Source organism: Pristiophorus japonicus, chromosome 6 (assembly GCF_044704955.1).
Source record: "Pristiophorus japonicus isolate sPriJap1 chromosome 6, sPriJap1.hap1, whole genome shotgun sequence".
Taxonomy (NCBI): domain Eukaryota; kingdom Metazoa; phylum Chordata; class Chondrichthyes; family Pristiophoridae; genus Pristiophorus; species Pristiophorus japonicus.
The window spans coordinates 46000203-46027489 of record NC_091982.1 but is presented as its reverse complement, the minus strand read 5'-3'; the positions used below and the strand labels follow the sequence as shown (position 1 = coordinate 46027489).

Here is a 27287-nt window from a genome sequence, read left to right as displayed (position 1 = left end):
GATGTTATAGAACTAGACAGCCTTTGTGAGGCAGTAGAAACAGAGTTGGACACTCATCCTGTGCTCAAACAGAGCACTATGTTTGCAAACAGTCTGGCTGAGCCTCTACAGTAGTGGGAGTGGGGTGAGGGGTGGGGGATGGAATGGAGCTGGTGGTAATGATAGGAATTATAAATCACTGATTCGGCTTCAGCTGGAGTATTGTGTCCAATTCTGGGCACCGCACCTTAGGAAGGATGTGAAGGCCTTGGAGAGGGTGCAGAGAAAATGTAGAAGAATGGTTCCAGGAATGAGGAACTTCAGTTACGTGGATAAACTGGAGAAGCTGGGTTTGTTCTCCTTTGAGCAGAGAAGTTGGAGAGGAGATTTGATAGAGTTGTTCAAAATCATGAGGGGTCTAGACAGAGTAGATAAAGAGAAACTGTTCCCATTGGCGGAAGAGTCGAGAACCAGAGGACATAGATTTAAGGTGATTGGCAGAAGAACCAAAGGAGACATGAGGAATAAAAAATTTTCACAGCGAGTGGTTAGGATCTGGAAGGCACTGCCTGAAAGGGTGGTGGAGGCAGATTCAACTGTAGCTTTCAAAAGGGAATTGGATAAGTACGTGAAGGAAACAAAAAAATACAGGGTTATGGAGAAAGGGAGTGGGACTAGCTTAAGAGCTCTTGCAGAGAGCCCGCATGGGCTTGACAGGCTGAATGGCCTCCTTCTGTGCTGTAATGATTCTATAATTCTAGGAAATATCGTGGGGCCAAAGATGATTCCCAGTGTTTCACCAGGGGAAGTTACAGATCACCTAAGACTGGATATCGCACATGCCGTCTGACAACACAGAAGTAGGGGAAGAATGGAGAGAGGTAGTGCTGAATGTTGTCAGCATACATGTGGAAGCTGACCCCATGTCTGTGCATGATGTCGCCAAGGGGCAGCAGGTAGATGAGGAAGAGGTGGGGACCAAGAATAGATCCTTGGGGGATTACAGAGGTAATGGTGTGGGGCAGGTAAGATTGTTCTGACTACTACTGAGTCACCCAGAGATGATGGAATGGATAAAATGGAATCAAGCGAGAGCAGTCCCACTGAGCTGGACAAAGGAGGAAAGATGTTACAGAAAGATGGTGTGCTCGACCATGCAGCGGCTGTAGAGATGATGAGGAGGGATAATGCATCATGTCACAGAAGATATAATTAGTTCCTTTCATTAGGGACGGTTCAGTGCTGTGGCAGGGTCAGAAACCTGATTGGAGAGGTTCAAACAAGGAAGTGCAAATAAGATGGCCATGGATTTTGGAAGTAACAACAGACAAGGACTTTGGAGAGGAAAGAGAGGTTGAAGTTGGGTGGTAGTTTGCAAGGATAGAGGGGTCGAGAATGTATTTTCTGAGGTGGGTAGGGATGACGCCAATTTTGAAATGATGGGCGACAGTACCTGAGAAGAGGGAACCATTTACCATGCCAGCTAGCATGGAGGCTACCAAGAGAAGTTGGGTGATCAGTATTTTAGTGGGAATGGAATAGAGAGAGCAGAAGATGAGTCTCATGGACAAGGTGAGCTCAGAGAGGGAATGAGGGCGATAAACTAGAGAAATGTGCGGGTTCAGGGTTGGGGCAGTTAAGAGCCATGGGGAAGTTTGACTTGGTGGGCTTGGGGAAGAAGTGAAGCAGCAGAGGCAGATGAAAGGATGGTCTCAATCTTAGCGACAAAGTCCATGAGCTCCTTGCACTTGCTGGAGCATTAGTACTGGAAGCTTAACAGGGGAGCTTCAAAATATTTTTTTCATGTACACGGTTATTAGAATATGGATTGCATTACCACAAATGGCAATTAGAATGTCGATCATCGCATTTAAGAGGGTTCGACAAACACTCAAAGAGAGATAAAAAACGTATGGTGGAGAGCGGGGAAATGGGACAGCTCCGATCTGGATAGCAGATGAATGATGGACAAGTAGTTTCCTTTTGTGGTGAAGTTGTCATGATTCTATAATTAGTCATGTTTATTCTGTGGAGCCAGGCAGTGTCCATTGCTTTGTACAGTGAATCATAAGAACATAAGATATAGGAGCAGGAGTAGGCCATTTGACCCCTCATTCTTACTGCGACATTCAATAAGATCATGGCTGATCTGATCCTGGCCTCAACCCCACTTCCCTGCCCGCTCCCCATAACCCTTAACTCCTTTATCATTCAAAAACCTGTCTATCTCCACCTTAAATATATTCAATGACCCAGCCTCCACAGCTTTCTGGGGCATAGAATTCCAAAGATTCACGACCCTCTGAGAAAAGAAATTCCTCCTCATTTCTGTTTTAAATGAGCAACCCTTATTCTGAAACTATGCCCCCGAGTTCTAGATTCTTCCACAAATGGAAACATCTACCCTGTCAAGCTCCCTCAGAATCTTGTACGTTCCAAACTTCATTGAGTATAGGCCCAACCTGCTCAACCTTTCTTCATATGACAACCCCTTCACCTCAAGAATCAACCTTGTGAACCTTCTTTGAACTGCCTCCAATGCAAGTATATCGCTCCTTAAGTAAGGAGACCAAAACGGTTGCAGTACTCCAGGTGTGGTCTCACCAACACCCTGTACAGTTGTAGCAGGACTTCCCTACTTTTATACTCCATTCCCCTTGCAATAAAGGCTAACATTCCATTTGCCTTCCTGATTATTTGCTGTACCTGCATGCTATCTTTTTGTGTTTCATGTACAAGGACCCCCTCTGTACCGTAGCATTTTGTAATCTCTTCCCATTTAAATAATAATTAGCTTTTTAAATTTTCCTACCAAAGTGGATAACCTCACATTTTCCCACATTATACTCCATCTGCCAAATTTTTGCCCACTCACTGAGCCTATCTATATCCCTTTGCAGATTATTTGCGTTCTCCTCACAACTTGCTTTCCCACCTATCTTTGTAATCATCAGCATTGGCTACATTACACTCGGTCCCTTCATCCATGTCATTAATATAAGTTGTAAATAGTTGAGACAAGTAAAATATGGATTGCATTACCACAAATGGTAATTAAAATGTCGATCATTGCATTGCATTTAAGAGGGGATTCGACAAACACTTAGCCTAGTGTGTGTTTGTGTGTGTTTGTGTTTCTGTCTGTGTGTGTGTGTTTCTGTGTGTGTGTTTCTGTGTATGTGTGTGTGTGTTTGTTTCTGTGTGTGTATGTGTGTCTGTGTTTCTGTGTGTGTGTGTGTTTGTGTGTGTTTCCATGTGTGTGTGTGTTTCTGTGTGTGTGTGTGTGTGCGTGTTTTTGTGTGTGTGTATGTTTCTTTGTGTTTCTGTGTGTGTGTGTTTCTATGTGTGTGTGTGTTTCTGTGTGTGTGTGTGTTTCTGTGTGTGTGCATTTCTGTGTGTGTGTTTCTGTGTGTGTGTGTGTGTGTTTCTGTGTGTGTGCATTTCTGTGTGTGTGTTTCTGTGTGTGTGTGTTTCTGTGTGTGTGTGTGTGTGTGTTTCTGTGTATGTGTGTGTTTCTGTGTGTGTTTGTGTGTGTGTGTGTTTGTGCGGCGGCCCAGCCCGGAAATCGTCACGGTCCCTTTCATAAAACCATGCTGACTCTGCTTGACTGCATTATGATTTTCTAAATGTCCTGTTACTACTTCCTTAATGATGCTCTCCAGCATTTTCCCAATGACAGATGTTAGTCTAACTGGTCAATAGTTTCCTGCTTTCTGTGTCCCATCTTTCTTAGAGGCATTACATTTGTGGTTTTCCAGTCCACTGGGACCTCTCCAGAATCCAGGGAATTTTGGTAGATTACAACCAATGCATCCACTATCTCTGCAGCGATCTCTTTTAAGACCCGAGGGTGCAGGCCATCAGGTCCAGGGGATTTGTCCACAGCAGAGCACTGTGTGTACATTTCCACTAATAGCTCCAAATGAGAGGTGATCTTATCGAAATGTATAAGATTATGAGGGGGCTTGACAAGGTGGATGCAGAAAGGATGTTTCCACTGATGGGGGAGACTAGAACTAGAGGGCATGATCTTAGAATAAGAGGCCACCCATTTAAAACAGAGATGAGGAGAAATTTCTTCTCTCAGAGGGTTGTAAATCTGTGGAATTCACTGCCTCAAAGAGCTGTGGAAGCTGGGACATTGAATAAATTTAAGACAGAAATAGACAGTTTCTTAAACGATAAGGGAATAAAGGGTTATGTGGAGCGGGCAGGGAAATGGAGCTGAGTCCTTGATCAGATCAGCCATGATCTTATTTAATGGCGGAGCAGGCTCGAGGGGCCATATGGCCTACTCCTGTTCCTATTTCTTATGTTCTTATGTTCAAAGTACCAGTGGAGTGTTTACTCTTAAGGACATGCTCAAAAACATTATGGTTTGTTGGTTTTTGCCTGTTATGATAGTTTATAGGTGATTCAGCTTTACAGTTAAAAACTGGTAACATGTGGACTATGTTGCCTGGAAAGTTCTCTGGTCCATAGCTGGCCTGTGCTAAGTTAGCTGAAGCCAGCTGGACAGAGAGAGAATTTTGAACAGTGATATTTATAACTGTACGCCTTATGATGTTAAGCTAGAAAACAGTGAAAACTGATCAGTATTCCCCAAAGAGATGTTCTGACAAAACCGTAAAACACCCATCTTTAAACTAAGCAAAATAATAAAGCGGTAAAGACTCTGCACCTCTCTTGCTGTGAATGCAGGACATAGATCGCTCAGGATGGGACTATGTTAAATACTGGCAATTGCCAATTAAAAGTCAAGCATGTGCCCCCTTTTTAAAGGGGCGCGACCATTAACTACTGTAAATAAACAATTGTAAATGGAACTTAATAAATCAAATTCAAATGTTGTTCACCCCTTTAAAGCACTAATTGATTCTGTTCATCATCCTAGGTGATTATTGACTGGCCCTGACTCTCCAATTAAAGAATATTGGTTTCACCCCATTTTTTGACCCCCCCAAGGGACTGGAGTGCATCATCACGCCCGGCAACCAAATTTTAATTTGATTTTACGTTTTTAAGTTTAATTTGTTTTAATTGCCGGTGCTTTTAGTGTCCCCCTTCCCTTTTATAGGGGGCACTGGGGAAAATTGTGATTTTAGTGCCCAAAAAAAAACCAAAAAAAGAAAAACACAAAAAAAAAGGGGGGAAAAAAAGGGCCTTGTAAATGTCTGGAGTGTCACCCAGGTCGGGTGGCACCGTTTAATGTTTTATGTTTTGCAGGTGAACTCCAAAAAGAATAAAACCGAAAATGATCATAAGGCGTATGAGGCAGACTGCCCACTTTTTTTTTTAAACTGGTCAATTACAAACGTTTACAATGTACTTTTACTTTTCACGGTTTAATAGAGGATATACATTTCAAATGTAATGTGTGCACTTGGAAAAAAATGGTGTTACACACTTGGTTTTAGAAACATAGAAAATAGGTGCAGGAGTAGGCCATTCGGCTCTTCGAGCCTGCACCGCCATTCAATAAGATCATGGCTGATCATTTCATTTACTTCCAGAGCGAGTTGTATTAAATGAGGTTACAACTATTTTTAGATAGAACTTTTAAATCAAGTACCCTCTTTTAGTAAGGGCACGGGAACCCACAGATTTCCAAATTAACTGGGAACTTCGTCAAATTAAATTAAAATGAAGAGAGGTTACAATTTGAAGCCATCAGCAGCGCTTGCAGATAACTCAGCCTTGACAAGCTTCAGTTTATGTCATTAAACAGCCTGCCTCTCTGCCCTCCCTTTCCTTGCTCTCTGTCTGCCCCTCCCTTCTTGCCATGACGGTGGCTTGGTTCTTGCTGAGGACTGCAAACCCCAGGATTCTCCGAGAGGGCGGGAGCTGGAAAGGGAGAGACGGTGCGGTGTGTGTAATATACAAGACAGTCAGTAACTGATCAACTCCTGTAGCTTGAGATAGTGAAAGGGGCTGGTGGTGGAAAACTAGGCGGAATAGTAACATCCTGCTGCACCAGTAGTGCTGGCGCCCAGGGGGAAGAGGGAACCTGATAATATAAAGATACATTTGGCAACATTTAGTAACAAAACAAATCCCCCCAACACCACACAACCATTGTTCCAGCCGCCGCTGGAGCTGATCCCCGGGACACTCGGTGACAGAGGCAAGGCGAGAGAGCTGCAATAGGCAAGACCGAGCGTCAGACCCGTGGGCAGGACAAGGCGAAGCGTCTGCAAACGCGGAGAAAAAGAGTGGGTTAAGATTGCGAATCCATCATGGGCCACCCTCCGTTGGAATTCAGCGACTGCTCGCTAGACAGCCCGGATTTCAGGGAGCGGCTGAAGTCTTACGAGCAGGAGCTGGAGAGGACGAACAAATTCATCAAGGAAGTAATCAAAGACGGGACCTCGCTTATCAATGCCATCAGAAGTGAGTATTTTACGACATACATCCTGAAACACAGGGAGGGAGAGCTTAGGAACTGCTTTTTCTTCTCTGGAGGGTAGGAGGGATCCTTATCGAACACCAAACAATATATATATATATATATATCTATGGTTGAAATGGGGATTCCAGCTTGTAATTGTTTTAAAAGGAGCAGTGTTGCTGCATTTGAGAATTTGGAGTCGGTTCAAGACAGGACGAGCCCGTTCGAGTGGAATTGCAGGCACGGGGCAGCCTGCTGGCTGCAGCAGATGCAATATCCGCTGTTCTGCATCCTCTGACGGCGCTTGTGTTTTAATTACATGTTTAGTGCCCTGTTTTGTGTACGAGAGTAGGGTTGTTGTGCGAGACATCTTACCATGGTGATATCAGCCCTTTAAATGGGTTCTGTGACCAGCAAAAGATGGTCTTCCTGTTGCTACAAGCCAAATCCATCAGTGCCAACAGAGTGGGTAGATGCAGATGGGATGGAAGAGACCTGGATGTGTTAGAACTGACGATTCCTGTTAATGAGAGCTGCTCACTAAACCAATAGGCTGCCAGTTGCATCACAGTGCAGGCTGGCCTGTGGGTTGCAATTTGTATATTCAAGGATAATTTGCGACCAATGTCTCACCTAAATCAGTCGTTAAAATCTTGATTATTGCTGTTTGTCGTCAACAACTTGCTTTTCTATAATAACTTGCATTTATATAGAGTCTTTGACATAATAAAACATCTTGAGTTTAGGGTGTGAATTCCAAAGCTTGGGGCCTAGGCAGTTGAAGGCACGGCCGTCAATGGTAGGGTGAAGGGGTGGGTGTGCGAGAGAGGGCAGAGTTAGAGTAACCGAGGTCTTGGAGGGTCGTAGAGCTGGCGTAGGTTACAGACATGGGCCGGGGTTTGTTGAGGCCATCGAGGGATTTGAACACTAGGATGAGTATTCTAAAATCAAAATCCACTAGTTGTTTCCACTAGTCGGGGAGACTAGAACTAGGGGGCACAGCCTCAAAATACGGGGGAGCCAATTTAAAACCGAGTTGAGAAGGAATTTCTTCTCCCAAAGGGTGTGAATCTGTGGAATTCTCTACCCAGGGAAGCAGTTGAGGCTAGCTTATTGAATGTATTCAAATCACAGATAGATAAATTTTTAACCAATAAGGGAATTAAGGGGTATGGGGAGCGGGCGGGTAAGTGGAGCTGAGTCCACGGCCAGATCAGCCATGATCTTTTTGAATGGCGGAGCAGGCTCGAGGGGCTAGATGGCCTACTCCTGTTCCTAATTCTTATGTTCTTATGTTCTAAAATCATGTGATACAGTATTGCTGATTATCAAATTGTGTGAATCAATTGGATGAATCCGCTCTTCAGTTCTGCCTTATGATATTCCTGCTGGATATCCTAGTCCCTTGCAACAAAAAATTGAATTAAATAAATCACTTGGGGGTGAATTTCTCTGGGTGCTAACTGTAGTGATATTGTAAGTGTGTTCATTGACTATTTCCTTTGGTCAATATTCCTAATATCATAAATATATAAAAAAATCCTATTACCAGAAATATTGACCCAGCTGAAGCCTTTACAAACATTTTTACATTGTCGCTACACAGAACAATCTTTGTGTTACAGATTTATTGCTAAGTGTCAACTGTGGCTCAGTGGTTAGCACACTCGCCTGAGTCAAAAGGTTGTGGGTTAAATCCCACTCCAGGAAATTGCGCACAAATCTAGGCTGACAGTCCAGAGCAGTGCTGAGGGAATGCTGCACTGTCGGAGGTGCCGTCTTTCGGATGAGACAATAAACTGAGGCCCCGTCTGCTCTTGTGGATGTAAAAGATCCCATGGCACTATTTTCGAAGAAGAGCAGTGGAGTTATTCTGACGGGACTGGACAGGTTAGATGCAGGAAGAATGTTCCCGATGTTGTGGAAGTCCAGAACCAGGGGACATAGCCTAAAGATAAGGGGTAAGCCATTTGGGACTGAGATGAGGAGAAACTTCTTCACTCAGAGAGTTGTTAACCTGTGGAATTCCCTACTGCGGAGAGTTGTTGATGCCAGTTCATTGGATATATTCAAGAGGGAGTTAAATATGGCCCTTACGGCTAAAGGGATCAAGGGGTATGGAGAGAAAGCGGGAAAGGGGTACTGAGGTGAATGATCAGCCATGATCTTATTGAATGGTGGTGCAGGCTCAAAGGGCCGAATGGCCTACTCCTGCACCTATTTTCTATGTTTCTATATCCTGGCCAATATTTATCCCTCAATCAACATAACAAAACCAGATTATCTGGTCATTATCACATTGCTGTTTGTGCGCAAGTTGGCTGCCGCGTTTCCCACATTACAACAGTGACTGCACTTCAAAAAGCACTTCATTGGCTGTAAAGCGCTTTGAGATGTCCGATAGTTGTGAAAGGTGCTGCATAAATGCAAGTCTTTCTTTCAATGTATGGAAGGTATTTTAAATGGCATGGATGGCGATACAATATAATGCTACAGCAGGTACTTGTTACATAGCAGCCCATGTCTCTTTTTTTAAAAAAAAAACAACTTTAAGCAGCAACAAATAACCGTTGTAGCTGATTCAAATTTCAACCTGTAGAAGCTAAGTTCTGCCCCTGGTATTTCATCCCCTGCTTGACTGCCTGTCTGTGTTTGCCTCTGGCACCTGTTCTTCATTGAAGTTCCACATCTCCAACTAGCTGGGTCACCATATGTTATTGGTATACTGTGGTTGACAGGATGTGGTAATGTAGTCACATGTTTTATGGTAAATGGTGTTGCTCACCATGCTGCTCGTGAGGGCTTTGTGGGGTCTGTCCTGTTAGGGTTCAAACCCATTGTTACAGTAATTATACAAGCTTGATATTTTTAAGGAACAGTTTCATAAAAAGGATGCCTAGCATAAGAAACTACATTGCTGGTCCATCTCATCTCATTTTCTATCATTCCTATCTGGCAAGGACCAGATTGGGCATAGTGGTGTTTTCTGGCCCCATCCCAGGGAGCATTGATTTAAAGTAATTGGTAGGAGGTTTAGAGGGGATTGAGGGGAATTTTTTTCACCCAGAGGGTGGTGGTGGTCTGGAACTCACTGCCTGAAAGGGTGGTAGAGGCAGAAACCCTCACCACATTTAAAAAATACTTGCATATGCATTTGAAGTGCCGTAACCTACAGGGCTGTAAAGTGGGATTAGGCTGGAGAGTGCTTTGTCGGCTGGCACGGACACAATGGGCTAAAATGGCCTCCTTCAAGCTGTAAATTTCTATGATTCTATGATCACCATAGCCAAATAATCTACTAACACTTGACTTTTTACCGTTGAATGAACTTGACCTGGGAATGGACACTGCAAGTATTATGGGGCTTAAAATAATTTGTTTTTATTTGTTCAGCCTCTTCAGTCAACTAAGATAAAATATTTTAATTTCTCTTAGAACCTGCTTATTCAACCAACAACTAACATTATATAATCTTTTTAACCGCAACTTTGTAAGCAACTTCCTATCATAACAACATAAGAAATAGGAGCAGGAGTAGGCCATTTGGCCCCTCGAGCCTGCTCTGCCATTTAATAAGATCATGGCTGATCTGATCTTGGACTCAGCTCCAGCTCCACTTTCCTGCCCGCTCCCCATAACCCTTCACTCCCTTATCGTTCAAAAATCTGTCCATCTCCATCTTTTAAATATATCCACAGCTCTCTGGGGCAGAGAATCCCACAAAATTCCATCATCTGAGATGGAGTTCTTTTTGAAGATGAGTAACTGGCACCTGCATGCACTGATTGAGCCCAGATGCATCAGCTGGATACATTGAAACCTTTTTTTTAGGGAATATTTTTTGATGCCTTTCCCCCTCCTCCTCCTCTTAGCCCCCCACCTCCCGTGCCACTGCAATCTACGAACAAAAGGAAAATGACGGATAGGTAAAGACCATCTAGTCTATTGCGCCTGTTCCACCTACTTGCGATGCTTTGTGTATCACAACTTATATGCTCCACCCCACCCGAAACCATGTGATCGCCTGGGAGAGGCAAAAAACCAGATGCAAAAAACCCAGGCCTCTTTCGGGGAAACAAATGTGAGAAATTCCACTCTGACCCATCTACGCGATCGAAACCAGTCCAGGAGATCACTGGCCATTAAATTCCCTGCAGTACCTACCTTCTGTAATAATTAATCTCCGCCGCAGCCAGAAACAAATCCAGCTTTTGCTTGAAGGAGTTCAGTGAGTCTGTATGTAACTGGCACCTGCATACACCCTATACTTTATGGTCTGGAGAGTGGGATGCTACAACTTGTGTTTAATTTCAAAAGCAACATCTCTTAAAACTCGGCAATAATTCCATGAGGGAATTGATATCGTCAGAGCTGTCTCCTTTTGGCAAGGTGTGCAGGAAGTGATCAAGGAAAAGTCATCATGCATGTGTTCATTTTAAATGATGGTGTTTCATAAGTAATGCTGTGTTATTTGTAACTCTTGAGCCTGGAGAAATCTATGCTGTTTTTTTAAATATGCCTAACATCTTTTACACATACTCAAGTAGACAGATAGATGGAATCTTGGTTTAACATCTCATCTGAAAGATGGCTCCTCCAACAATGTGGTAATCTGGGAAACTGTCCATTTCGAGGATGTGAAACTAATGTGTTTGTTTTATTTAAAATTTCCCCAATGGTTTTAAAATGGGATTTGAGTGTCAACCTGCCCAAATTGGTGGCACTCTTGCCTATGAGTCAGAAGGTTGTTGGTTCAAGCCCTGCTATGGACTTAAACATGCAATCTAGATTGACGCTTCAGTGCAGTACTGAGGGAGCATTGTCATGGCCCGGGTGCTGTTTATCGGATGAGACACTAAACCGTGGACCTGTTTGCTGTTCAAGTAGATGTAAAAGATCCCATGGCACTTTGAAAAAGAGCAGGGGAGTATTCCTGGCCAAAGTCATCCATCAACTAAAGCTATCAAAAATAGATAATCTAGCCGTTGGTCATTTGTTGTTTGCCGAACCTTGTGCACAAATTGGCTGCTGCATTTTGGAACTTCCTGAGGACATGGTAGGAAAGAAAAATTTATATAGTGCCTTTCACGACCACCGGATGTCTCAAAGCGCTTTACAGCCAATGAAGTACTTTTGGCATGTAATCACTATTGTAATGTCGGAAAGGACTCTATCTATCTTTCTTTCCTTCCTTGCAGAATAAAGCTCCCCTTTACCCCAAAAATGCTCCTGCTCCTCAACTTTAGAAGAGCAGTGCCTCGTGCACATGCTGTTTGTACTTTCGAAGATTGATTGGTCTGACGATCTCGAGGTATTCTCAATCTGTGACACTGAAGTGTAGTTCATCCAGTGGCAATGAAACCAAAGTGACTGAGCTGCTCTCTCTCAACGCATCATAATGACTACGCCCAAACATCAGAAGTTTAGGAGGTTTTCTTTGTTTACAGAAGTGCATGGGATGTTTTGAGTATCTTAACTCTGAATTCTGAACTGGCCTTTCTGCACAGAAATATAACTCCTGTTATAATCTCCACATCTATTTATTCTCCCCTTATTATACTCTTTGGTGCATTGTTCATCATTACTAACTTCCAGAGGAACATTTGCAGCCTCCGTGTATTTCATTTGGAGAATACTTGACTGTTTGACTCCCTCCCTAACAGCAGTGTGGGAGCACCTTCTCCACCCAGACTGCAACGGTTCAAGAAGGCGGCTCACCACCACCACCTATGTTTCTCAATGGGCAATTGGAGATGGACAATAAAAGCTGGTCTTGCCACATCCCAGGAATAAATTTTTAAAAATGCATTTAGGGGAGCATGCATTTAACTCTTGCTCTCCCTCAAGTTTGGGACAAATTCTGGGTTCAAGTTTTATTGCACGTATTAGCATAAATTCTGGTGCACCTATTGCATCTTCATGCATTTTGTATATGGAGCAGCGTGGCTTGTATGTTTGTAGATTTGCATGTTGTCACCCAATGTGCTACAAAATAGGGGAGCAGAGAGGAGGAAAAATTGCCAGGTAGAAGGCCAAAGATGCTCATTGATATAGCCTTAGCTTCATTTAAGATTCCCTGTAGGTTACTTTTAGACTAGGTTGGCTGGATCTTAAGGGGACACTTGCACCAAATGATACTTGTGGTTTAAGCTGAAAGGCCAGTAAGTCTGATCAAATCCTTGGGTGAAAAGTAATGTACATCACTGCTATTGTTTGATCTGTTACACATTATTGAACTATTAACCCACATTTGTTGCATGCTGCCAGAATATTGGGAAGCGCAGCAGTTTTCACTCTAGAATGGATAAATGAAGGAGAGGGAATCTCCACTTCCCACTCCATGAACATAACTAATGCAGAAGCCAGGGGAACAAATGGTATAAAATGGAGCTGGGATTTAATGATGTGATTAAACTCCAGCAATGATCTTGTACAGTGATCAAAATCCCCATTGGTCGTGTAAAGGGAAAAGGAGAAAATAGGAATATTATGAGTCTTGTTTTACCAGTGCATTAGAGGAAAACATGGCACTTCAATCAGTGTTCTTTCATGTTGTACAAATAGTCTTCTTGTGTGATGCTCTTAATTCATCACTTCAAATTACTGCCACCAATACCATCATCAGTGGCACTTCAGTCCTAGTGTTATGCAACTCAAAATGGTCTTTTCAGGCACAACCCAAGTCTGGAGGGAGAGTGTTCCTAGCATGAACATTTCACAAACCTACCTATGTTTTCCTCATTCTGGTAACTCTACCAGAAAAGGTTGATAATCTGAAATATCAACACTTGCAATGAAGGGAAAACCTATATTGTCTTGTTATAATAGTATCTATGTTATAATTGATCAGAGATGCTAACATTTTAAAATGCAGAAGTTTGGAGGGGAAATCAAGTTTGTAAAAGTACTTTTGCGTTTGATTAAAAATGCATTTCGTGCAAGACAAGCAGCCATGGGTACAAATTAGTAGAGTTTAGGACTGATGTCAGCAAGCACTTCACATAAGAAATACCTTCCAAATAGGGTCATGGAGGCAAAATCTCAAAGTATTTAGATGCTGCAAAGTTTGAGAGAAATCACAGATTTATACAGAAAGATGAGCGAATTGGCCAAAGAGCCTCCCCTCATCTCTACTTCAACATGAGGTATCCCAAGGTATCTTATTGCGTTCTTTGTTTTGTAACCCGTTATTAGATCAGATTTATGCTTCAGTATCTGCTAATATTCCTCTCAACACATGGGTATGAGACGAAGAAGTTTTTTTTTTTTTCTTGCCCCTCTTTCTCTTTCCCTCCCCCACCCCCCTACCCCGGCGTCCTTTATTCTGTTCTGTGTCTTTGATATTCTTTCATCTTGGGCCATATGTCGATCATCTCAGTCTGAATCCACTTGCACTCAATCAGAAATGCATCGTCATGGGCTTGCCTGTTTTTAAAAAAAAAAATGTTTAGATCTTCAACCTTGGATCAGTGCAATTTTTGGTTTGCAGTGAAGTACTTCTTGGGAATTCTTCCAACTCTTTCATGGAATTCTTGTTGGATTAACCTAATCTCCAGACTGAGGAGTTAAAATGTATTTTAGAAATCAATCACTCCTGATTGCAGATGAAAGGGTGTATGGTTTAGGTTAAGAATATTTGGTTTGGTTTCCAAAGGAGCAGAAATTCTTCAAAATGAATAATGTGTTTTAACTCCATTTCCTGGGGAGAAGAAATAAACTTCTAGGTTTAAATCCAGATTTTGCAAAGGTTGTGCCTGAGCCACAGATCAGAATACTTTCTCACTATTTCGAACATTAGTTGTTCTGCTTTAGCCTAGTCTTACTGATTAAATATGTTCTCCACAAGGTTAACACAGCCAGTATTATGATTGGTGCGTTCCTTTTGCTGGCAAAAATAAAGTATTGAGCATCCCAGTATCTCTGGGTAAATGCACTGCCTGGTGTGGCATTGCCCACACAGATGAGGAATGTCCCTGATCTCAGATGGGGTAGTGGTAGGATTGTTGTAATTGGCATCCGCTCCACTGGGTTAGGGAAGGGAGCAAATAAATCACAGCCCCCACTCATGATCTCTATTCAGTGTTCTTTGTTAGAACGTGGGGGAAGAAACCACAAAATGGAGTGATGTAACATGTTTCAAAACATAACACATCACATTGTGTCACTTGCATGGATGTTATCATGACCGAAATGCCATCTAATCCTCGTGTCTTCTCTCTCCCACTCCTTGAAAAGTTTTGACAAATACTTTTGCACAAAGACAATACCCCTTTAATAGAAGTTGACAAGCAGGTGACCTGTGTGTATGCCCCAAACCTCCCACAAGATCTCTCCACAAAGATATTCTGTCCCAGAGATTAGAGGCACAATGAACCTAGAAAAGATGGGAGTGGGCTGTGATAAGAGCAGACAAACTTCCACATTCCCTGGACTTGTTTCTGAAACCGATGGCAACCATTATATTAGACAGTCTCCGCAGTTGTTTGGCCAGTGAACTGAAGTATAATCGATCTAGTGTGCAGGAAAATGTTCTTCTCCACAAAACGTTGAGCTATCTCGAGGGCTTCTAATGAGGAACTTTGCTGTAATCTTTCTGTCGGGAGAGTTGGTGTTGAATAATGGGAATTACCAGAGGCAGTTACTCATTTGGAGAATCAAACCTGCTTACTCAGAAAACCGGCTTACTTGATTATGTAGCATATTTAATAATTAAATGAGGCCCAGGTCAGTTTTAAAAAAAAACTGCCAGGTCACACACTTGTTTTAAGTCGGCACACCAATCACAGTGTTGGAGATATACATAGAAGATACAACACGACGTTTTAAATCTCCTGCATTTAATCATCTATCTGTAACCCCTCATATTCGACCTTTGAACCATTTGCTTCTGTCGACCCATGTCCCATTCTTAATTTTAAACCCTTCTATTATGATGCCATGTAATCTGCATTATTCTAATGAAAAAAGCCCTAATTTTTCAAATATATTTCTTTGTAGTTTTATTTTCTCATATCGGGCAGAATCCTAGTGAAGTGTTGCACCATCACTAAAACCTCAATATCCTTCATAGTGTGCAGAGCCCAGAACTGCACACAATCCATTAATTTCTGATATATAGGTTTGGATTTTATATTCTACACCGTTCCTAGAATTCTATTAACTTTTATCGACCCGCAGTACTGTCCTCAATATCCTGTGAATCTGTCCTTTCAAATCCCTCTGCTCTTCCACAGCACCGATTATACCTCCATTCAGAGTTTAATTGCTGCTGTTGTTTCATCAAAATGTATCATCTCGCACGTTGAATTCCATCTGTCACTTTTCAGCTCATTCTCTGACCTTATTAGTATCTGCATGTAGCTTCCTTTGGTCTCCTGAATTAACTACTAACTATATATTTTCTCTTCAGGTACATGATAATTTTCATCCTTAAAAGTTGGCTCAAGTGGAGCATGGACTAGTTGGGCAGAATGGTCTGTTTCTGTGCTGTATATTCTATGTAAAAAGTTGTTAAAATATTTCCCTACCCACTGGCCTGTAATTACCCAGATTAGTTCTATCTCCCTCTTTAACAAGAGGGTACTACATTGGCCACTCCAGTCTGCCAGCACACGTCCACACACCAGAGCCCTGAAACAAAATTTTGGCAATTTCCTCCTTCACCTCACCCAGGATCTTGGGTTGTATCCTGTCTGGTTGCTTTAGCCTAAGACTGATCAATTGGATGGCCAAGTTTGAAATGATTGTTGACGGTTGTGAGCCTCAAGATGGATCAATGGCGATCAAAACGCACAACATGCTAATTGATTTATCCACTGCCAATCTCCTCTCCAGAGAGTTGCCAGTCCTTTCATTCATTTATTTTGGTATGGGCCGGCATTTCCAGTACATCATTGAAAACAGGACAGATGCAGTTGATGCCATTCTCCGGTTTCCCAGCTGCTAACTTTCTGCTATTTAAAAAACAATTGTGTGCGACGTGAGCAAGACCACAATTTTTGTTCACCCCTTGCTAGGCCACTTAAGAGGGCAGTAAGAGTCAACCATGTAGTGTGGGGCTGGAATTACATGTAGGCCAGACAGAGTAGGGGTAGCATGATCTCCTCCTTGACCTATTTGGATTTTTATGACAATCCAACAGCTTTCATGGTCATCTTTTTGGTGCCAGCTCAGAAATGACCAGATTTATGGAATTCGGTTCCACAACTTGCCACGGTGGGATTTGAGCTCCTGGTTGTAAGTCCACAGGCCTGAAAGCGCGCTTCCCACGGGCACATACGAAATGCGCACGAGCCCATGGAGTCCCCGCAAGTTACGGGTTTGGTATGCAAAGCGGATGTACCTAAACCCGGAACTTGCGGCAAAAGGGTTCCCACGTATAGAGTTGGTATTTGCCCAACTCCTGCCCAGCGAATGTCCTTCAAATTCTTACGCTTTAACCAGCGTAAATGTTTTTTAAAAAAATAGAAAAGTAAAATATTATCACTTTTTATATATTAAAAACCCTGTCTATTATTAAAGTAAATTTATTTTTTAGCCCTGTTAAAACATACAACTTTTTATTCAAAATAATTTATGTATAAAATATTTAATTAAATTGCATTTTAATTAATTTTAAATATGTAATGTGTTTTTTAAAAACATATTTTGTGTTTCTCTTCTTTTTTTTGTGGATATCCCCATTCATACTTACAGCAGCTCTGTACAGACGGAATTACCAAAAGTTTGAATGGGGATCCCACTACTCTGCTAGGTTGGGCCAGGCCCTCTTGATCCCAGAGATCCGTATGAAACCCGTACGATCCTGGGATACGTGGGCCCCTACGCTGGCCTTCGTGTAGAACCCCAGGAACGCAAGTCTGTGAACCTCCGGGACCACCAGGTACTTTCGTAGAAATGATTGCGGTCGGAAGCGTCCGCCCGCAATTTCTGGGGCCATATGTTTATCCCCCACCAGTGTAATCTCGGTGTGTAATGTCAAGAGAATTTAGATGCTGCTACCAATCCCTGTTGTAAATGTTAGTACAATGCAGTCATTAATGGAGCTGTTGTTTGAAAAATAAAGCTGTGCATGTTTATTGTGCTCTTCAACTGTACTACATCTCATTTCAGTAATGAGAGTAGAGTGCCAATCGGAGGCTGAAGTGAAAAGATCACCCATCCATCACCTAAAGTTCTAAAAGGTTTCCAATTCACAGAGGTAGAACCATGTACACACACAGCAGTGAGTGAGCTCCTCACTGCCTGAGTTGCTCGGTGAGGAACTGAGTGGGTCAGCCCTGGGATCCTGGGTTCAGCCCTCGGTCTATGCTCAGTATTGTTAGGATTGTTCTTGGCCTTGCTGTAGGGAGGGAGAAGATTGGCCAGGGTTCCATTCTGATGGGTGGCATGACTGATTTTGCTCCAAAGCAGCAAATGGCTGTTCTCAGAAAAAGCAACGGGGCTAATTTGAAACATTTAGTTGTATTTAAAAAAAGAAACACTACAGTTGAAACAATGCAATGGAATCAATTCTGGGAATAAGATGATTATTGGAGCTCTTTCGCTCTTTGCATTAGTCTGCAGAATGTGTGGGAGCCTGGGGGACAAGTTCACATGATTCATTGTACTTGTATTGGCTACTTTGTTAAATCAAAATTCTGTTCATTTTGCTGAGCTAGTTTGCTAAAACAGTGGTTGAAATCTCTCAAACTAAGTTAACTAAACCTAAAAGAGGCAATCACAGTATGTTTGTTTGTTCAGCAGAGTAAGGAGCAGAAGCTGAATCTGCAACTCTGCAGCAAGACCAGTATTCGAAACTAGACTGCGATTAGCTCAGCCATACAAAGGATTCCAGGATCGAGCCTTGATCTGCTGCTAGTCGATCAGAGTCAGGGAGGCCCTGTGTATTTCTCTTGAGGGGGAATGTGTGGTTGCTGCTCTGGAACCTTGCCTTATATTCAAACACATTCTCTTCCAGTAGGGGGGTCACTTGATTACTATCCAGTGATCCCTCACTAGAATGTGCATGAATGTGGACGTTGGTGCAGATGGAATCCGACTTTGCTATGGTATTGTGGTCAGATAGCTTGGTGACTGCAGGCTTATGCATGATTAATCGCCACTTGGACAACACTTGTATTTATATAGCACCTTTAACGTAGTGAAATATCCCAAGGCGCTTCACAGGAGTATTTTGAGACACAAAATTTGACACCGAGCACATAAGGAGAAATTAGCTCAGATGACCAAAAGCTAGGTCAAAGAGGTAGGTTTTAAGCAGCGTCTTGAAGGAGAAAAGAGAGGTAGAGAAGTGGAGAGGTTTAGTGAGGGAGTTCCAGAGCTTAGGGTCTTGGCAACAGAAGACACGGCCAAGTGGTTGAGCGGTTTATAATTTGGGATGCTCAAGAGGGCAGAATTCGAGGAGCGCAGACATCTGAGGGTGGGGGAGGGGGGTGGAGGAGGAGTGTTGTGGGGTTGGAGGAGATTACTGAGATAGTGAGGAGCAAGGCCATGGAGGTATTTGAAAACAAGGATGAGAATTTTAAATCAAAGCGTTGCTTAACTGGGAGCCAATATAGGTCAACAAGCACAGGGGTGATGGGTGAGCAGGACTTGGTGCGAGTTAGGGCATGGGCAGCTGAGTTTTGGATCACCTCTAGTCTATGTAGGGTAGAATGTGGGAGGCCACCACAAGGTACTCGAAGGTGCAAAACTGTACTCCAGCAAGAGCCCATGCCTTCAGGAGATGGGGGATAGAGGCAAGTGAAGGAGAGGTATTATGAAAGGAAATATTTGTGTCCTTGAACCCAGCATACATTGGGCAAGGGATCACCTGTACCTGAAGGATCAAAGTTGAGAGCTTTATCAATAAGAGATTTTATGTGTGGTAGTCTGTGTTAGACATTGACTCGTTCATCACCTTGTTCACAAATTGTGAATTAAATGTGTTCCAACAGCCACGATTTACATGGTGTTGAGCCAATAGGTTTCCACAATGGGTTCAAGCCCCACTTGTTCAAGTTATGGGTTCAAGTTCCACTCCAAGAATTTGTAGCATAAAAAAATCTAAGCTGACACTCCGGTGCAGTGCTGAGGGAGTGCTGCAGTGTCGGAGGTGCCGTCTTTCGGATGAGACGTTAAATCGAGGCTCTGTCTGCTCTCAAGTGGATGTAAAAGATCCCATGGCATTATTTCGAAGAAGAGTTAGGGAGTTATCCCCTGTGTCCTGACCAATATTTATCCCTCAATCAACATAACAAAAAAACAGTTTATCTGGTCATTGTTTGTGGGAGCTTGCTTGTGCACAAATTGGCTGCTGCGTTACCTACATTACAACAGTGACTACACTCCAAAAGTACCTTATTAGCTCTAAAGCGCTTTTAGCCGTCTGGTGGTCGTGAAAGGCGCTGTATAAATCCAATTCTTTCTTTAATAGAATGCTGTTGTCTCACCTGGTGCCTGTGTGTTGTTGCCTATCCTGGTTCACAGGTATAATTGAAACAGTAACCTGTACTGTTGCTGGATAGTGATCAGAAAATGGAAACCTGGCCAGTTTTCCCCATCGCTCAACCAGGGCTGTTGAAGCCAATTATTGGTGCCCTTACTGTTGCCCTGGCTCTGATCAACCAACAGCAAATCAGGGATTGATCCAGAGATCCTTCTGCTTTGTACGGCTGGGCTCCCCGCAGATCGGCTGAGCTATCAGAGCAGCCTCAATAAATTTAGAGTCTAGTTTAAAATATTGGTCATGCAGCTGGGTTGCAGATTCATCTTCTGCTCTCTACACTGCTGAATGAACACATACTCTGAGTGTCAGTTTTAGGTTTGGTAAACTTGGTTTGTGAGATTTCAACCAGTGTTGGCTAACTAGCTCAGCAAAATGAACAGGATATTTGATTTAACAAAGTAAGCCAAAACATGCCTACAAATTAATCCTGTTTTAGAGAGAGGAACTTGTTCTCCAGACTCACATGGAACTGTAGATTAACAGCAAAGTGCTGATGAGCTTCAATAATATGTTCTAGTACTCAGAATTCATTCAGTTGCATCGTTTCAACTGTACAGTGTTTCATTTTTTTAAAGTTTCAAATTCGGTTCATTTTCTGAGAACAGCTATTTGCTGTGTTGGAGCAAATCGGTCATGCCACCTCATGCATATCAGAATGGGGGCCAGTAACCATGGGCACAGGAACGCTTGACCTCCTCCTAGTTTTATTGTAAATTACCTCTTGCCCATTTTCATGATTGACTGGGAGTGCTCTGTTGCACATTAGACTGAAGGTGTGGATTGGATCCTGCCCCATCTCGGTTAGAATGGTACCCTAATGTTTGGTATTGGGATATTTGTTATAAAAATAGTTTTTTTTAGTGCATTTGCTGCAGAAAGATTTGTGACTGACTGTTGCCAGGACGAGAATCATTTTGATGGGTACAGATCCCTGACTGAACGGAATACGCCTATTGAATTATTCCGAATCAAAAGGAAGGTAAATTAAGGGGAGTATTTTTGTCTGAAATTTCCATTAAAGTTTTGGCGTAATGACATTGCATGTTTTTTTTCCTCTGAGGAAATTCACACAACTGATTTATGCCGATTCTGCACTGAAACTTTACCATGTGAAGGATCTTGGTTGTTTGCGTTGTTGTCAAGCTATGTCTGCTGAAACCTCACCACTCATTTGCATAGCCCCACTCCGTCCTGTCACTTTCCTGGACTTACGCCAATAATGTGGTGCCATAGATTTACGGCCAAAAATATAGGCACAGCGCAGACTGAAGTCACCTGCTATCGGAGGTTGATGGCTTTTTCTTTTCCCTACTGAGACTGACTATACTTAATCAAAGCGCTGTCAATCCTGGTGCACCCAGAACTTCCCAGACCCCCCCCTCCCCACATGTACAGAAGGACTAAGGAGCTGCAATGGGCATACACCTCTGATTTACACGAGGGGATTAAATGTAGTATCTCCAAATTTGCAGATGACACTAAGTTGGGTGGCAGTGTGAGCTGCGAGGAGGATGCTATGAGGCTGCAGAGTGACTTGGATAGGTTAGGTGAGTGGGCAAATGCATGGCAGATGAAGTATAATGTGGATAAATGTGAGGTTATCTACTTTGGTGGTAAAAACAGAGAGACAGACTATATTTTCTGAATGGTGACAGATTAGGAAAAGGGGAGGTACAATGAGACCTGGGTGTCATGGTACATCAGTCATTGAAGGTTGGCATGCAGGTACAGCAGGCGGTTAAGAAAGCAAATGGCATGTTGGCCTTCATAACGAGGGGATTTGAGTACAGGGGCAGGGAGGTATTGCTACAGTTGTACAGGGCTTTGGTGAGGCCACACCTGGAGTATTGTGTACAGTTTTGTTCTCCTAACTTGAAGGACATTCTTGCTATTGAGGGAGTGCAGCGAAGGTTCACCAGACTGATTCCCGGGATGGCGGGACTGATATATCAAGAAAGACTGGATCAACTGGGCTTGTATTCACTGGAGTTCAGAAGAATGAGAGGGGATCTCATAGAAACGTTTAAAATTCTGACGGGTTTAGACACGTTGGCTGCAGGAAGAGTGTTCCCAATGTTGGGGAAGTCCAGAACCAGGGGTCACAGTGTAAGGATAAGGGGTAAGCCATTTAGGACCGAGATGAGGAGAAACTTCTTCACTCAGAGAGTGGTGAACCTGTGGAATTCTCTACCACAGAAAGTTGTTGAGGCCAACTCACTAAATATATTCAAAAAGGAGTTAGATGTTACTACTAGGGGGAATCGAGGGGTATGGCGAGAAACACAAGAAACATAAGAATTAGGAACAGGAGTAGGCCATCTAGCCCATCGAGCCTGCTCCGCCATTCAACAAGATCATGGCTGATCTGGCCATGGACTCAGCTCCACTACCCGCCCGCTCCCCATAACCCTTAATTCCCTTATTGGTTAAAAATCTATCTATCTGTGATTTGAATACATTCAATGAGCTAGCCTCAACTGCTTCCTTGGGCAGAGAATTCCACAGATTCACAACCCTCTGGGAGAAGAAATTCCTTCTCAACTCGGTTTTAAATTGGCTCCCCCGTATTTTGAGGCTGTGCCTCCTAGTTCTAGTCTCCTCGACCAGTGGAAACAACCTCTCTGCCTCTATCTTTATCTATCCCTTTCATTATTTTAAATGTTTCTATAAGATCACCCCTCATCCTTCTGAACTCCAACGAGTAAAGACCCAGTCTACTCAATCTATCATCATAAGGTAACCCCCTCATCTCCCGAATCAGCCTAGTGAATCGTCTCTGTACCCCCTCCAAAGCTAGTATATCCCTCCTTAAGTAAGGTGACCAAAACTGCACGCAGTACTCCAGGTACAGCCTCACCAATACCCTGTACAGTTGCAGCAGGACCTCCCTGCTTTTGTACTCCATCCCTCTCGCAATGAAGGCCAACATTCCATTTGCCTTCCTGATTATCTGCTGCACCTGCAAACTAACTTTTTGGGATTCATGCACAAGGACCCCCAGGTCCCTCTGCACCGCAGCATGTTGTAATTTCTCCCCATTCAAATAAAGCAGGAATGGGGTACTGAAGTTGCATGTTCAGCCATGAATTCATTGAATGGCGGTGCAGGCTCGAAGGGCCGAATGGCCTACTCCTGCACCTATTTTCTCTGTTTCTATGTTTGACAAGATAATGGAGGAGGAGCAGGCAACAGGCTAGGAGAGTGAAGTGTCACGGCAGAAGGCACTGACTGAGCGAGTGAAATCACGATCTCAGTAACTGTGAAACTACATCACGTTTACCTCAAGGTAATTCTGAATAATTCAGTCTTTAACAATGTTAACCATGCCATTTTGACGATCGTGTTGGATGTTGCCCCAAATTGACACCGTGATGAAGGTGTGAAAATTAATTTTTGTCACTGGACGTAGCAATAGAGCTGTTGCCTTTTCAATTACATGTAGAAATGAGAGGCTAAACAGAAATAAGTTCCTCTCCAGTCGACGTTGTGGTAAAATGTCAGGGATTTCAACTGGAACACTGTGGGTTCAGATCCAGATTTTACTGAGATTCACACTTCCTTTTGCTGTTTTGGACGGTGCTTGCCTGACCACTGTGAAGCATCAGGATGCACTATTTCACTCAAGTTTCCTGAATTTTACAAAATAAAAATCGACTGAACAACAATACAGGCTCACTCAGCAAATCTCGATTAGTTGAAGGGAGTACACCATTTTAAAGATGGCCAATAAAGTTGGGCAACGATTGGTGATGCTGCATTCGCGATCTACTTTACGTCATTTTTTTATGCAGGCAAATGACCTCCATTGGAAAATTCGATGCAAGTTCCAGTTGACAAGATTGGTGCCAAAACTGACATAGGTCTCGGCATAATATCCACGCAAGTGTTCCGGGAAATTTGGGGCCAAATATTTGAAGTATTCCCTACTTCATAATGGAAAACTTTATGGAGAGAATTTATATTGCTACGTCCAGTGACAAAAATTAATTTTCACACCTTCATTGTTTTGGCTACAATTCTATACCTTGGCAGGATACTCGGTGATACATCGCAATCTGTCAGTAAAGCCGCAAGAAATCTCTTTTGGAGGACCAGCTTATTACTGAAACTGCTGTTGCTCAGCCAGTTTGTGAGTTTAAGATCTTTGTTCATCAAAATCACAAACGAGTTTTATCATTATCACATTTAAATGTTAAACCGAGGGCCCGTCTGTGCACTCAGGTGGATGTAAAAGATCCCATAGCACTATTTTGAAAAAGAGCAGGGGAGTTATCCCCAGTGTCCTGACCAATACTTATCCCTCAATCAACATCACTATAACAGATTATCTGGTCATTATCAATTCATATCTGGTCGTGAAAGGCGCTGTATAAATGCAAGTCTTTTTTTCTTCTCCTGCAAAACAAATAACCCTTCTTGAAGGTAATATATGAATGAAGAGTTGGACAATGCTTTAGAGTAATCTACCCCAGAGGGCTGTGGATGCTCAGTCGTTGAGTATGTTTAAGACGGAGATCTATAGATTTTTTAATATTAAGGGATATGGGGATAGTGCAGGTAAATGGAGTTGAGGTAGAGAATCAGCCATGATCTTATTGAATGGCAGAGCAAGCTCAAGGGATCGAATGGCCTACTCCTGCTCCCAAGAATATGTTCTTGTGTTAAGAGAGAATATTTAGTTTTGTATAATTGCTTGAGATTTTAAATGTATTGAAGAAATATAAAAGGCCATTTCTGCTTAAAAAGACATTTAATCTAAACATGTATTTTATTTAAACAAACATCAGCATTCCTGGTACATTAGAAGGGTTTGCATAGCCTCTGAATGATGTCTCCTGAAGGAGGGAACACCGAGTGAGAAACTTGATACCTTGATACTTGGCAGTCTATTGACAGTATTGAGTTGATGTGTCCCTTGTGGCCGAGAGAAAACTGGCTCACCATTTACAGGCCTCTTTCATTTCTTGGAAATTGGGATCTGGAATATGAATTTTCTACCATGTAAATTCTGAATATATTTGAATATTTACCTCTGATCGCTGTCTAAGCCATTGCAGCATTCATTTTTCTTGGCCGCAAATGCTGAATCACAATATACTTCAAATTGTTGGAAAATGCAACGTAAGTGTTTTTTAAAAAAAAACAGAATTTCCTGGGGGAGTATGCCCCATTACGTTAAGTTTTGTGTCATCAGCATTCATCGCGCCTCCCCCCAGCCCCAGTCAAATCATTCGAAATCTTCTACTGCAGAATTTGCAGTTTTGTCTACTTTGCTCCTCTGTGACCCAACTGATGGAATATCGGGTGTAACGGCAGTTCAAGTTACTAAATCTTTGTGTGCTACTGCAATCTCATTGTAACTACATCTTATCGTATGTCTTGCGTGAGGCTTTTAGGCTTTAGCTTTCACAGAAAAACAAACGCTTAAAAAAAAAAAAATTCATCCAATGTGATAAACAGAAATTTAACTTGTACAGCAATATTGAAGGCCTTTTTAAGGCTGTTATTTTAGCTTTACGTTTTTTGGGCATTTTTTTGAAGCTGCTCTTCAACGCTTTTGTAGGTTGGCGGGTGTGCACAATATTGACTCAGTTGGTTTTAGTTGCGCTGTTGGGATGAGATGGTGATTAGGCATTTCCCAAAAGGGAGAAGGAGTAACCTGGAAGATGAGCAGTCCATGGGCCATTGTGTCTCAGCCAGCTTCGAGCAGTATTGGCCTCGATCTCTGAGCAGATCACTTGCCTTTTCTGGTAGGGAAATTAAGTTTCCTCACCAATGACTTTCAGCTGATTTACTTGTGGCAATGTACGTTTCTCATTAACTAGGACTTTTCCATTTTATTTCAAAGCCCAAGTTAGTCATAATAAAGGTATCAGATTCTGCCATATGGTCCAAAACCTGTAAACCATATCCTGTGAAAACTGGAGGCCTCTTTTGTGTTAAGAACATCATAAATTCTCTTAAAGGGATAAGATGCATGTGAGTGTTTCTTTGTGACGCCCCCCCCCCCCCCAATATCCTCCTCCTAGTTGAGTAGGTAATCTAATAATTTAGAGTACCGTGTATAATAAGCATGGATACTGTACACACAATGGACATTTCTCAGAGAATGCAAGAATTTACAAACTTATGAAAGGATTGAACAAAAGGTATCCTATGGAGTTGAGCTTAAAATACCAGGAGACAAGTGGGAGGTTTGGAGCACAAAGGGCAATTTTGGCAGAAGTTATTTTCACAATTATTAATCTTGCGTGACAACCATCTGTGCTTGTTGAGGACCATCAGTGTTAGGGGGACCCTATCTGTATTGGAGGACTACATTCAGAGCAGACAGGTCCAGCCCATAAATGCTGCACCTGTTGGTGCTCCCACTGTGATTGTCTGTGCTCCAGAGTGTGGATGGGAATTCTCATCATCTTGAGGAGGCGGAAAGGGGGAAGCTATGACACTTGGCAATGGCGAAGGAGCGTGGCAAGAGCAGTGCTTTGGGAAAGCTGTGCAAACGACTGCACCTCTTCTTTTCCCCAGACAATAAATCTTGTGTCACCAGCACTCGTATCCCTTATCTGACTTTCATGTACCTGTGCGAAGCAATGTTGGCCAAGTTACAAGCATGTCTCTGCACTGTACTTACTGTAATTGCTGGCTTTCAGGTGTTACGAGCTTTTCACTCTGGCTTGTTTTGAGTTGTTAGCTTTTCTGAACCTGTTGCTCAGCTTTTGATAGTATCCGAGGTTGGCAGGAATAAGTAATCGATCATGGAATAAGCTACTGAGTCGTCATAGGCAGTCCCTCGGAATTGAGGAAGACTTGCTTCCAATCTAAAAATGAGTTCTTAGGAGACGGAACAGTCCAATACGAGAAACACAGTCCCTGTCATAGGTGGGGACAGATAGTCGTTGAAGGAAAGGGTGGGTGGGACAGGTTTGATGGGACTATATAATTGGGCGTTTCGCTGGAAAGAGAAGGGATTACCCGACAGAGATCAGCCAAGAAGTGACAGACGTTTTTGGGCTCATGGATGTTTGAAATTGTTGTTGTGTTCTCGAGTGCAGATGATGCAGTGGAAGCCATATTAACTTACAATTAGCGTGCAGCTTTGCATTGCATTCGAAATAATAAAATGGCAAACTTCCGCCATGCTGCAAGTTTAGTGAGATTATACCGGAGTTAGCAGCAGTATCAGTGTTTTAATAAAGTGCGTGCGTATGGTGAGAAAAAAACAGTGACCACCTTATTAATCCCATCCAAACGCTGTAATATATGATTCTTTATCAAACGGTTTAACTTCAATGCTGATTCACAGTTTGTGCTCAAGGCTATTAATAACATCTGTGAATCAGCAAAGGATTCCACGACAACCATAAGGTCATCTGCAGAATACTGTAATTTTTGTGGGCTCAATTTTCCACAGTTATCTGCACTTTTTTT

At 42.7% G+C, this 27287-nt stretch overlaps 1 protein-coding gene across 4 annotated transcripts in view; it reads left to right on the top strand.

The window, feature by feature from the left end:
* The first annotated feature begins 5773 nt into the window (after positions 1-5773).
* ophn1 (oligophrenin 1) overlaps positions 5774-27287 on the top strand; it is a 218430-nt gene continuing 196916 nt past the window's right edge. For all 4 annotated transcript variants that reach the window (XM_070882805.1, XM_070882807.1, XM_070882806.1 and 1 more), the window contains exon 1: positions 5774-6369. In XM_070882805.1, coding sequence (XP_070738906.1) covers positions 6216-6369 — 154 coding nt within the window. In that variant the 5' untranslated portion in view covers positions 5774-6215. The remainder of the gene's footprint in view (positions 6370-27287) is intronic.